Here is a 12,593-nt window from a genome sequence, read left to right on the forward strand (position 1 = left end):
CTGCTGCCAGCTCCTCCTTGGTAAAGCATCACCTGCTAGCTGAAATAACTCACTCTGAAATCTGAAATGTTAAGAGCAAATTGGTTTATTGTGAATTTTTGGCTGGCAGTGTTCTACCACTGGAGAATCTGCAATAAAAACAATGCTGGGAATACTCTGGTCTGGCAGCATCTGACCTGCACAGTTTCTCTCCAGAAGTGATGAAATGTTACAATCTGAAATGGTAACTGTCAGCATTTGTGGAGAGAAACACAGACCTGAGTATTTCTAGCATCTGCAATAGTTAGTTTTTGGATTAGTGGAGAGTTTCTGGGTGCACTATGGAATGAGTAACCATGATCCCCAGTCTTTCAAGTAATAGTCACCGCTAGGTGGTTGGGTTGTGGTGTATAGAGAAGGAAGAGGTGAAATAGAGATGAATATTTGAAGGTTGCTGCATTTGAGCCTCAGAATTCAATAGGTTGAGAAAGCTAGCTTAGTGGTTCATAATTATACAGGTATGCCAAGCAATACTAATATAAACCTTTATCAATTTCATTAGTCTACAGCATATCATTAGTATTTTGACCAACTTTTGAATGAGGGAAATTTAATCAGTTGACTGGCACTAGGATATAGACATTAAACTAACACACCATTTGAATAAAATACTTTTACAGACCACCTTACTTGCAGCTCAAAAGAGTTTACCTGTTCCAGTGGCAGTTGTGTTTCCAGAGCATTTATCTGCAACGGGGAAGATGACTGTGGTGATGGAAGTGATGAAAGGGACTGCACTCCATCTATCTGTCACCCACATGAGTTTCAATGCAATAATTCTAATTGCATTCCCTTGGATTGGGTATGTGACACCAATGCTGATTGTGCTGACCAGTCTGATGAATCTCCACACCATTGTGGACATATCATTCTTCGTCCTGTGACTTGTTCTCCTGGTGATGTTCCATGTGGCTCTGGTGAATGCATTCACAATAAATGGTACTGTGATGGTGATGCAGACTGTGAAGATGGAAGTGATGAAGTTAATTGTCGTAAGTAGTCTGTTTTATGCCATGCACTTCTGGCATAAATTTGCCAGCTGGGACTGGCCCTGTATGGTGGAGGGAAAATGTATGTAATTTAAACTCAGCCACCAAGGACAACTGGCCTACAATTGCGTTTGTAAGCGTCTGCAGTGTAATCAGCATGCTAGTCTTAGTGGAGTGGGTATGGGAGGAATGTTCAAAATTGTGGATTACTATGTACTTTTAGCTATTGGGTTTTTCAAGAAGTGAGGGTGCAACTTTTTCCTTTAGTAGAAATGAGGTAAAGATGGTTTTCTCCACCTCATAATCTCAACCTATCTACCTGCAGAGTCACCAACAGGCCTAATTTTTCACCAGAAATGGCCTAATTGGTAATTGTCTTTTTGAATGATCTCTTTAAATAGCCTTCCCTGGTACTTTAGCTGTAACTTTTTCCAATCCTACACAACTTCTCATTTATTTTGCACTTTAATAAATTTGAATACCAGGAATGGTAAGATTTTTATTTTTTTAATTGTTAGCTGTAGCTTTCCCAAAACTAGTCCAGATTCTTTAACTTCAATTGGCATCTATTTCTTCTATACTGAAAGATATTCTTCTGGATTAGCATCCAGATTATATGCATTGATTATCTAACTCTATAAAGCAACACAATTTTTAAATTAGAACACACTACAATGAACTACCTTCCCTTTCCACAGCCCAATTAGCTGGCTCTTGAATGAACTTTATCTGGGCTAGATCTAGTTCAACTCAATTCCTTTAATCCATACACTAACTTTCCATGTTGAGCAGTCTCCCACTTAGTAGTCCTGTTGTCTGAAATCAATATTTCCAAACTCACTGTTGGGCATTTACTATACCTCTAACCTAGGCAAAAATTCGATTTTCTAAAGCTGCTTGTTAGAATTACAAGGTTGTCAGGGTTGGCCTTGAGCCATGGTGCTATTCACTTCACCAATTGCAAAATGGCACTGTGTACACAGCACTTCTGGTGTACATGAAGTATCATGGGAGTGTGGGAGATTAAATTGAGCCTTTTTTCACTTCTGCATGAGACCATGTGGTTCTTAACTGACTCACTTTCTGCCGATATGGAGAGCCGTTTTTTGACTTCAGGGCTTTCTGTCAAAGTTATCTCCTTTGGGCATGTTCTAATCCTTAATTGGCTTTAGGCCTTGCCTGGGTATTGGTGTTCAAGGCTGAAAGTCCCAATGTACCTAAAATTGGGTTTTGTCAATCTGCATTTCTCATTATTTTGAGACTCCTTATTTTCAACAATTGATATAGAATCTGGAAATGCTTTCTGAAACCCTAAGCTGACATTCAAAACTTAAAGGATTAAATGGTAGAACTGCTGAATTGAAAAAAAAAATGCTTGGAGCATTTGGAGATGATTCAAATGGGGTGTACTACGTTTTTAGGATCCTTTTGGTTCATAAGAAGTTTATAAAGTGCCAGAGTTTTTTTCACTTTGCAGTTTGAAGTTTCTTGTGCATGCCACAATTGAGGACAATTTTTTTAATAATCTTCAGGTCAGAGCTGCTGTATTCACAACTTTCAAAGCTGGTCACGTGCTTACTTTTGAACAAATGATGTCATTGCCAAGTTAAACTTCAGAACAGCAATGCAATTTCAAACAAAATGGTGCTTGGACATTCCATTAGTTGTAGATGTACTTTGCAAATATTCAAGTGCTATGAAATGATTGAACTGTCAAATGTCTCCATTTTTGATTTCAGCTCCTCTAACATGTAGCCCAGATGATTTCCAGTGTGGTGATGGTGCCTGTATTCCTGGAAATGAAATATGTAATGGACTTTGGGACTGTTCTGATGGTAGTGATGAAGTCATCTGCAAGAGTGGTAGGTTTATAATTCATGAAATAACAGCCAAAGTTGAGTTTTTTTGGAGCTTTTACATTGCTCTCTTCTACAATTAGAGTGTACAGGACCCAATGATTTCAAATGCCAAAGTGGGGAATGCATAAATGCATCTCTAGTGTGCAATCAACATAAAGACTGCAAGGACCGGAGTGATGAACCCCTTGAAGGATGCAGTAAGTTTTTAATTGTTTGCAGCCGCAGTTGGATTCATACTACTTGATTCAGTTTAGTGAATGTGATACTGTTAGTTCCTAAATCTAATTAGCCTTGTGTATACTGTGGCTATATTCTTTGGCTCTCTACGGCTAAGCCTTTCATTTATGCAGTGTCTTATGGCCTCTGGATATCCAGAGGTCATAAGAGTTGTTACACATCTTTGACTGTAGTGATGTAGGAAATGTTGCAGCCAATTTACATATGGCAAGCTCTAACACATGGCAATGTGATAATGACCAGAATCTCTTTAAAATACTGATTGGAGGATATGTATTGGGCAGGATACAGAATTCCTCTGCTCCATGAATTAGTGTCATGGGATTTTCTGCACCACCTGAGAGCAGATGGACCCCAATTCCATTGCTGTAAAAGCCTAATTTCATTTGAAACTAACATTGGTAATCTTAAGTTTTCTTACCTATTTAACCTTGCAAGCATACTTCAGAGTATTCTGAAAATGCCCAGCAGTCCTAATCTGCTTAGAATTGACTGCTCTGCTAGTCCTGAGTACAGACCTTGACATTTGATGTTGGGGAATTGTCTTAAGCTGCAGCTATACCCATTCTTATATCATTTTGTAATATCAAGCTCATGTCACTTTTGACATTTCTTGTATCTATAAATTGTGCTTTTATTAATTCCTATATTTCAAATGATCGCACTGATAACAGTCTTGAGCAAGATCTTATTCCATCTAAAATCTGTCTTCATTCTTTGAAGCTGTAATATGCTCTTGGCATTTATACTTCCCAGGTTAAATAACACTACTGACTGAGGGAGCTGCAGCAGTGTTGAAAATTAATTAAATTACAATTAAGTTCAGAAGCTGTCTGCAAGAACTAGAATGCAAACTAAGCCTTCAAGTGATGGCTGACATTGAGGCCTTCCAGGGTAAACTGAGCACTTGGGTCTGTTGAAGACCATTCCTGTACTTCAACTTATTTGTGCTCTATGCAGGCAGTGAAAGTCTTCAATATTCCTCAATTGGGCTCAAAGTAAAACTGCCTACTTGTCCCAGCTTTCAAGATCCTGTCCACTTTGATTTGTCCTCTCGATTGGGAAATTAAAATTACAGGCAGTTTTTATGCTGTTTAACTGTGCATGACCTAGATCCTCAAGTTAATTTTTTTGCTTCACTAGTCTGAGCTTATAGCTGAACTGAACTAATTAAAACAAAACTAGTAACTAACTGTTCCTACCATATTAAATGAGAGTTCAGGTAGTTCCAATAAATATAAGCCCCAAACTTAAGAACCTAGGAGTAGGCCATTTGACTAGGTTATCCCCATATCCCTTTATCTTTATCTAGAAATCTATCGATCTGTCTTCAACATATTGAATGAGCCTACACTACCCTCTGGTAGAGAATTCCAAGATTCATCACCCTCTGAAGAAATTCTTCCATCTCCATCCTAAATGGCCTACTTATTCTGAGACTGCTGGTTCTAGACTGCCCAGCCAGGGGAAACATCATTTCTGCATTTACCTTGTAAGAATTTTGTATACTTCAATGAGATTGCCTCTCATTACTCTCTATAGAGAATATAGGCCAGGCTCCTCTTGGGACAATCCTGCCATCCCAGGAATCAGTCTGGTGAGCCTTTGTTGTACTGCCTGTATGGCCAGTATATCCATCCTTTGTTAAGGAGACCATAACTCTCCACAATACTCTAGGTGTGGTGTCAGGCATGTGTCTTGATGTCACCACACTGTCTTGCGATGTTTCATTCGGCAGGTGTGCACAGGAGTCAGCTGCATGTCTGCTGATATTTAAATGGCTTATTAAGGAAGTAATGTAATTGTGAAGATAAAAACAGATAAAAAAAAAAACTCTTTTCTTCTCTGCCGATGCTGCCAGACCTGCTGAGTTTTTCCAGGTAATTCTGTTTTTGTTATGTAATTGTGAATGCTGCCTGTCCAACCTTAAGGTTGGCGGGCAAGCAAAGGCTAAACAGTCTTCAGATTTTTTAGGAAACCTCATCCACGAGTGGGATGAGGTTTCCTAAAGCTTTCATTAATTTTTTTATATTTGGGTCCCATCTCATGTGAGTCACATGAGGGGACATGTTTAATTAATTTTTTAATCCATAGTTAATTTCAATAACAATTCATTCTCCAAGGTAGCTCCATGTCTCAGATTGAAGTACTCTTTCGAGCACTGACCCCAACACTCGCGTGCTCTTCCCCCCCACCCACACAGGTAGTGCTGAGCGCTATGGCTCATGTCTAATGCTGGGCAGGCCTTAATTGGCTCACCACCATAAAATGGTGGCACAGAGCTGATCACAGGCAGCGATTGGCTCAGACTGCTCCCGCTGAGAAATTCAGGTTATTGTTTCAAGTCAGGATGATGCATGGTTTGCAGGGGAAGCTTGCAGGTGATGCTGTTCCCATGCATCTAATGCTCTTATTCTTCTAGTTGGTAGAGGTAGCTGGTTTGGAAGAAGCCATGGTGAGTTCCTGCAGGGCATCTTGTGGATAGTAGTACACACTGTTGTCACTGGTGGAGGGAGTGGATGTTGAAGGTGGTTGATGGGATACCAATCAAGCAGGCTGCTTTGTCCTGGATGGTGTAGAGCACCTTGTGATGTTTGAGATGCATTCATCCAGGCAAGTGAGTATTTCATCACACTCCTTGACATTTGCCTTGCAGATGGTGGACAGTCTTTGGGGTGTCAGATGAGTTAGTTGCTGCAGAATTCCCAGCCTCTGACCTCTTGTGGCCACTGTTTATATTCTGGTCGATGGTAACCCCTGTTCTGCAGGTTCTCATGGTAATACTATTGAATGTCAAGGGGAGATGGTGGGAGTCTCACTTGTTGGAGATGGCCATGGCCCCTCATGTGCAGCATGAATGTTACTTGCCACTTGTCAGCACAAGATGTTGTCCAGGTCTTGCTGCATATAGCGTGGAATTCTCAAGTATGAGGAGTCATGAATGATGATTAACATTATGATCATCAATGAACATCCCCACTTCTGACCTTATGATGGAAGGAAGGTCATTGATGAAGCAGCTGAAGCTGGTTGGGCCTAGGAAACTACCTATCACTATTGTGATGTCCTGTGACTGAGATGATTTACCTCCAACAGCCACAACTGAATTTGTGCTAGTTATGACTTCAACCAACTAGTGGAATTTTCTTGATTTTCATTTGACTCCAGTTTAGCTAGTGCTCCTTGATGCCCCTCTTGGCCAATGCTGCCTTCTATCAAGGGCAGTCACTCTCCTCACCTGAGTTCATCTTTTGTCCATGTTTGAACAAGGCTGTAATGAGGTCAGGAGCTGAGTAGCCCTCACAGAACCTAAACTGGGCGTCAGCAGGTTATTGCTGATAGCACTGTTGATGACCCTTTTCCATCACTTTGCTGACAGCAGACTGGGGTTGTAATTGCCCAAGTTGGATTTGTCCTGCTTTGTGGACAGGACATACCTGGGCAATTTCCCATGTTACTGGGTAGATGCCAGTGTTGTAGCTGCTGTGAAACATCTTGGCTAAGGGTGCAGCTAGTTCTAGAGCACAAGTTTTCAGTACTGTTGCCAGAATTTTATCAAGGCCCATAGCCTTTGCAGTATTCAGTGCCTTCAGTTTCTTTATCACATGGAGTGAAACAAATGACTGAAGACTGGTATCTGTAATGCTGGGGACCAGGAGGAGGCTGAAATGATTAACTACTCAGCACTTCTTAATATAGCTGCAAATGCTTTAGCCTTGTGTTTTGCACTGATGTGCTGGGCTCCCCAATCATTTGAGGATGGGGATATTTGTGGTGAAGCTGCTGCCTCCAGTGAGTTGTTTAATTGTCCACCATTCATGACTAGATGTGGCAGAACTGTAGAGCTTGGATCTGATCCTTTTTTGAGGTTTCTGCTCTGTCCATCACACTGTTTGGCAATCAAGTAGTCCTGTGTTGTTGCTTCACCAGGTTGATACCTCATTTTGGGTATGCCCGGTGCTGCTTCTGGCATTTGAATCTGGATTGATTGCCCAGTTTAGTAATGGTAGAGTGGGGGATATACTGGGCCATGAGTTAGATTGTGGTTGTATACAATTTTGCTGCAGATGCTCACAGCACCTCAGATGCCCAGTTTTGAGTTGCTATGTCTGTTTGATATCTATTCCATTCCTAAACTATAGAGAATATCCTCAACGTGAAGATGGGACTGGGTCTTGAGTTGCATGTAGGCCAGACCAGGTAAAAATTAGATTTCCTTTCCTAAAGGACACAAGTGAGATGAGTTTTTATGACCTTGTTAATTGCTTCATTATTACTAAGATTTTCTTAAGTCTAGATTGTTGTCGTGTGATTTCAACCAGCATTCCCAGATCATTAGCCTGGGCCTCTGGATTACGAAGTCAATTGATAGTGCCACTGCCTCCTCTTAAACTACAACTCACTCTTGCCTGAATTTCTATGCAGTTGAGCCTCCTACTCTTCCTTTCTGAATAGAACCTCTCAAATCCAAGCTTAAGGATTCCTATCCTTTGAACTTGTTAGTTTACAATCCAACTGGGAAACTGACCACAGATGTTTTGCATTCTTCCTTGTTGAGTCTTAAATGATTTTTATATAGTTCTAGATTTTTGGTTAATTGTACCTTGTAATGTGTAAATTAAGTGAACTTGAGCCTATTGATTCTTCTAGGATACCTTCAATTTTGACCATTCCAACTGGGCTCCTTGCAATTTCCATGGTTAAACATCTAATCTAATCTTATCCTCTTGTCACTAGATTAACCTTGGTCACTTGCTCAAATTTCTACTTTGGAAGAGCTCCAGGCACGCATTACTTATGATCCTGAAGTGATGGTTGAACAAATGTGATTCCAGTTGTAATTGTTCTTTGAGCATTTTAATCAGTCTGTATTCTGTGACAGAATTTTAGTTGCGCTAGCTTGAGTATCATTCAAAGGTGCTGATTTTTGGTATTGGATTGCCCCAATCCTTAACCACATTGATAATTACATTCTTTTTTTTTTCTGTACATCTAAATTTGGGAAAGTTTAAAAAAAAAAATCCAAGCTCCATAATTTAAAAGTGTAACTTGCATGAGTTAAGCAGATTGTCTCCTACCTTGAAGGGTGCAACTGTCATGAGCTTTCTTTGCATTGTGACTGCACATCACTAGTGATGATGCTTATTAAAAGGTTTGAATTTGTATCAGTTTTGTTTAGTTCTCCATTTTGAATACTTTAACAAATCTATTCAAACACTCTTTCAGGGAGATCATGTGCAGTAAGACTCTGCTGGAGAAGTGGAGACATTGACATTCTGGATTTATCTTTGCAGATGTGAATGAATGTTTAGTAAACAATGGAGGCTGCTCTCACATCTGCATTGATCATCTTATTGGTTACAAGTGTGGATGTCTTATAGGCTTTCAGTTATCTGCAAGGACCTGTGTTGGTAAGTGTCCTAAAAACAGGCTAATGGGAAATCGGTCACCTTCTAAGATTGAAGTGAAATCAGTTTTTTTTTCTTAGACATTGACGAATGTCAAACTCCTGAAACCTGCAGTCAAATTTGTATCAATTTGGAAGGAAGCTACAAGTGTGAATGTCACCAAGGATATCATATGGATCCAACTAATGGTGTTTGCAAAGCTGTTGGCAAGTACAACTTGAGTTGTTTTAAACTGGAAATTTACTGATTTTAATGGTAGAAGCTGTCTTCAGTTTCTACCATTTTTTTAAAACTTCTATCTCCAAATATTGCCTGATCCTTGGTGCATAAACTTATTCAGTCTGAATAAGTTTCAGGCATTGGATCTCTTGGCTGCAAATGAACAACCTGTACATTAATTATTGTTTGAGTGGCATCTTAAATCTCTAGTGGATTGGAGGGGATCAGTCACACATTTCACTGACTTAAAGTATACAACTGTGTAGTAGGATAGCATTTCTGCATTGGTCCTGATGTGTAGTTGGAAATTATTGGAACAATACCATAGTTGTGTTTTAAATTTTGGACTTTATAAATTAAATGCATAACCAATTCCTAAATGTGGATGTTGCATTGCATTGGTCTTTTGCTTTAAGTATGTTTGGCTCTTTTAAGCTGGTTCTTACATTTATTTAATGTGCATAGGAAAGGAACCTTACTTGATCTTCACAAACCGTCATGACATCAGGAAGCTGGGACTGCATCATCATGAGTACACCCAGGTAGCTGTGCAGCTAAGAAATGCTGTAGCACTAGATGCTGACATTGCTGAACAGAGAATTTTCTGGGCTGACTTGGGCCAGCAAGCAATTTTCAGGTAATAAAGTATTGTGCATGAATCCTGGCTTAATACTAAAACTTTTCTATTTCTGTAGCATTGGAATTAAAACTTAGATTTGAGTAAAACTTCAATGATGAGCATTGTCCTGGATTAAAGATATTATTTCCCAATCTTGTGGTTTATTTTTCTATTGTTTGGCACTTGGTATTGAAATGGAATCAAGATTTAATGGTAACTGCACACTACATTTTTGTATATTGAACTATTTTTAGGCTTTTTAAAAAGTAGATTTCTCTTCTAGAAATGAAGTGTTGATTTGATACTGTAACTATAAAATGAAGTGCATGCGCAAAGCAACTGATCATTTCTCCCTGTTTAGTGTGTCTATGAAGTGGGAAGACACAGCTGGTAATTCCATAGTAGTCAAGAATGTAGACAACCCTGTAGGGATTGCTGTTGATTGGGTTTACAAGCATATCTACTGGACTGATCGTGGTACTAAAACTATATCTGTTGCAACATTTGATGGAGCTAAAAGGACTATCCTCTTTGACACAGACCTAAAGGAACCAGGTTCCATAGAAGTTGATCCACTATCTGGGTATAGTAGTTCTACCTTCTGTAATTACAACATTTCTATTTTAGTGCTGTGATTTTTAAAAGAATTTGGTATCAAAGGTGAAAGTTTTTATGGTGGCCACAGTAATGCTAATCTATCAAACTGGGTAAATATTACATGTTTGCTTGCCCTTCAACCTTCTCACATGCTGAAAATCAAGGTGTGAAGTTGAGATGAACACATGGAAAGTAGTACAGTCAAAGGGTATAATGAGCACTGAAGGAAAACTGACTTTCAACTCAAGCAGTTTCCATAAGCCAATAGTTGAAGGCTGGATACATTACAATCAAATGTTTTCAATGCAATAAGTTAAAGCTTTTACAAGGTTATAATTACATTTTTCCAAAAAGTCTCATTAGCCATAGGCCTAATTAAACATGTGTTAATGCTCATTTGCAGCATGAGCTGGATGTGATTGACTAACAAGACTGACCTTGTAACACCTTAAGTTGTATTAACAAAAGGCTGATTAAAAATTCTAGTCAGCAACAAATTTGAGCAATTGCTTTTAAGTTAGAAAAATTGGCTTGCCATCTAAAAGTGAGCAACAAGACATTGTTCAGTTTATTATACTGCAATGTAGGCCATTTTTTTTAACAACTCTTGTCTTTTTAAAGGTTTGTTTACTGGTCAGACTGTGGTGAACCAGCAAAAATAGAAAAATCAGGAATGAATGGTGTGGATCGGCAGCTCCTGGTTACCAGAGGGATTCAGCAGCCAAGTGGCATTGCACTTGGTTAGTTAATGAACTGCCTCTTGTTAAAACCTGCTTTAAGCCTTCTACTGAAACCTGACTTAAGCAATTTCTTTGGCCCTAGATCTAGTGAAAAGCCGCCTCTATTGGGTTGACTCAAAGTTGCACATGTTATCCAGCGTAGATCTAAATGGTCGTGATAGAAGAACGGTGCTGCAGTCACAAGAATTTCTTACTCGTTCATTTGCTGTCTCAGTATTTCAGGTGAGAATGTTGGAAATCCAAAGTCTATAAAATAGATTAACTCTTATAACCAGACAGCTGTTTGATATCTAATTCTAGTCCCTATTGGGTTGAATCTTAAACCTTTTTGTCATGAATATTCCATCAAGAAAAGTGCTTCTGCCAAATGCACCAGTGGTAGGGAGGAAGCATTGATGTTGCATATATTCAGATCCAAAAAGAGCTCTTTTTAAGTGCTACTATTCCAGAATCTGCACAGTTTGCTGTAGGAGACATTCCATTTTCCTGGAGTGTACACAAGGCCACAGTTACTTAACACTTTTTTAAAACCCTACAACGTCCCATTTCAAAAATCAAAGCTTTGCGTAGAAAACTTTACTTACTGGAAAGAACCCTGTTATGGTACTTTTTAAGGCTATTGCCATCTGTAGTTACAACTAATGTGGCGCTCCCACCATATTCTGACTTGGGTGCAATTATTAGCAAGCATATAAACATGAGCCATTCCGTTTCCTGTTGGCTGTACACACTGCTTGGGTAGATGTTTGGGGATTCCGCTCGCCATTTTAAATTTGATTATTCACTCAATGTTCGAAAGTACTCTGATTTGGGTATGCAAATATGATCCAACTGTACAAGGGCTGTACCTATTGCTCCATAACTTGGGCACTGAATGGGTCACAAAATATTTTTGCTTAATGACTTTTCCAGGATAGTGTCTTCTGGATTGATAAAGAGAATGAAGCCATTCATGAAGCCAACAAGTTCACTGGAGAACATCTGGTAACTTTGGTCAGTAATCTGAATGGACCTCAAGACATCATTGTTTATCATGAGTTAATCCAACCATCGGGTAAGCTTGGGCTGTGTTTTGCAAACAAAAGCAACTCAAATGTTGTACAATCAATTTTAAAAGATCAACGTAGCCACTATTAGAAAGTGAGGTTTCTATAAACCTGGGTACTTTTTTTCTTGCTGCAGGCTTAATTTGTCAAGAAAAATCTTAACCAGTCTCACCCAGAGTAGATCCATTATGGGGCAGGAGGAATGGACATCAATATTTTCCTATCTTAAGGAACAGTATTACCAAGGTCACAGCAATGTAATTAAGTTGGAAATGGCAGTGTTTGTTGAAATGTGGCACTGGAAGCTGTACCTCCTTTGGCCTTGAACTGTGATTTAACAGAGGCAGCCAGAATCTGAATTTTCATTAAGTTAATGTGCAATATATTGATTATCTTTTTGGGTTTGCCAACTAATGTATTTGATTCACCATGTACTTCAGTTCTGAATATTTTTAGAATGGTGATCTTTCTTTTGCAGGAAGAAACTGGTGCAGTGTGAATGGGAAGAACAGAGGCTGTGAATATATATGTGTGCCTGCACCTCGGATTAGTAGCTATTCCAAGAAATTTACCTGTATGTGTTCCCCTGGAATGATGCTTGAGGATGGACAATATTGTAGGGCAGGTACATGTAACAGTTTTCTTACATAACTTCTGAGGAAACTTGGAGGGAAATAACCAAACAGCAGATTAGCTTGCAGCCTGGAGAAAAGTAACTTGATATTGATGTCTTGTAGGGATGATAAAATTTTCCGTATGCTATTTTCCATATGCTGTCTAATTCTGAAGGCTAATCTGCATTCATCCTTCATAAAATCTGGATAACCTAACTGTTCACAA

General features: G+C 39.2%; 1 protein-coding gene across 1 annotated transcript in view; it reads left to right on the forward strand.

The window, feature by feature from the left end:
* LOC121276740 (low-density lipoprotein receptor-related protein 2-like) overlaps window positions 1–12,404 on the forward strand; it is a 61,418-nt gene extending 49,014 nt beyond the window's left edge. The window contains 11 exon segments of the mRNA XM_041185286.1: window positions 660–1,031; window positions 2,768–2,890; window positions 2,968–3,084; window positions 8,419–8,535; window positions 8,613–8,738; window positions 9,217–9,388; window positions 9,732–9,953; window positions 10,589–10,707; window positions 10,790–10,929; window positions 11,620–11,761; window positions 12,232–12,404. Of these exon segments, the coding sequence (XP_041041220.1) occupies window positions 660–1,031; window positions 2,768–2,890; window positions 2,968–3,084; window positions 8,419–8,535; window positions 8,613–8,738; window positions 9,217–9,388; window positions 9,732–9,953; window positions 10,589–10,707; window positions 10,790–10,929; window positions 11,620–11,761; window positions 12,232–12,404 (1,823 nt within the window).
* Window positions 12,405–12,593: the final 189 nt, after the last annotated feature.

Source organism: Carcharodon carcharias, chromosome 4 (assembly GCF_017639515.1).
Source record: "Carcharodon carcharias isolate sCarCar2 chromosome 4, sCarCar2.pri, whole genome shotgun sequence".
NCBI classification, from domain to species: domain Eukaryota; kingdom Metazoa; phylum Chordata; class Chondrichthyes; order Lamniformes; family Lamnidae; genus Carcharodon; species Carcharodon carcharias.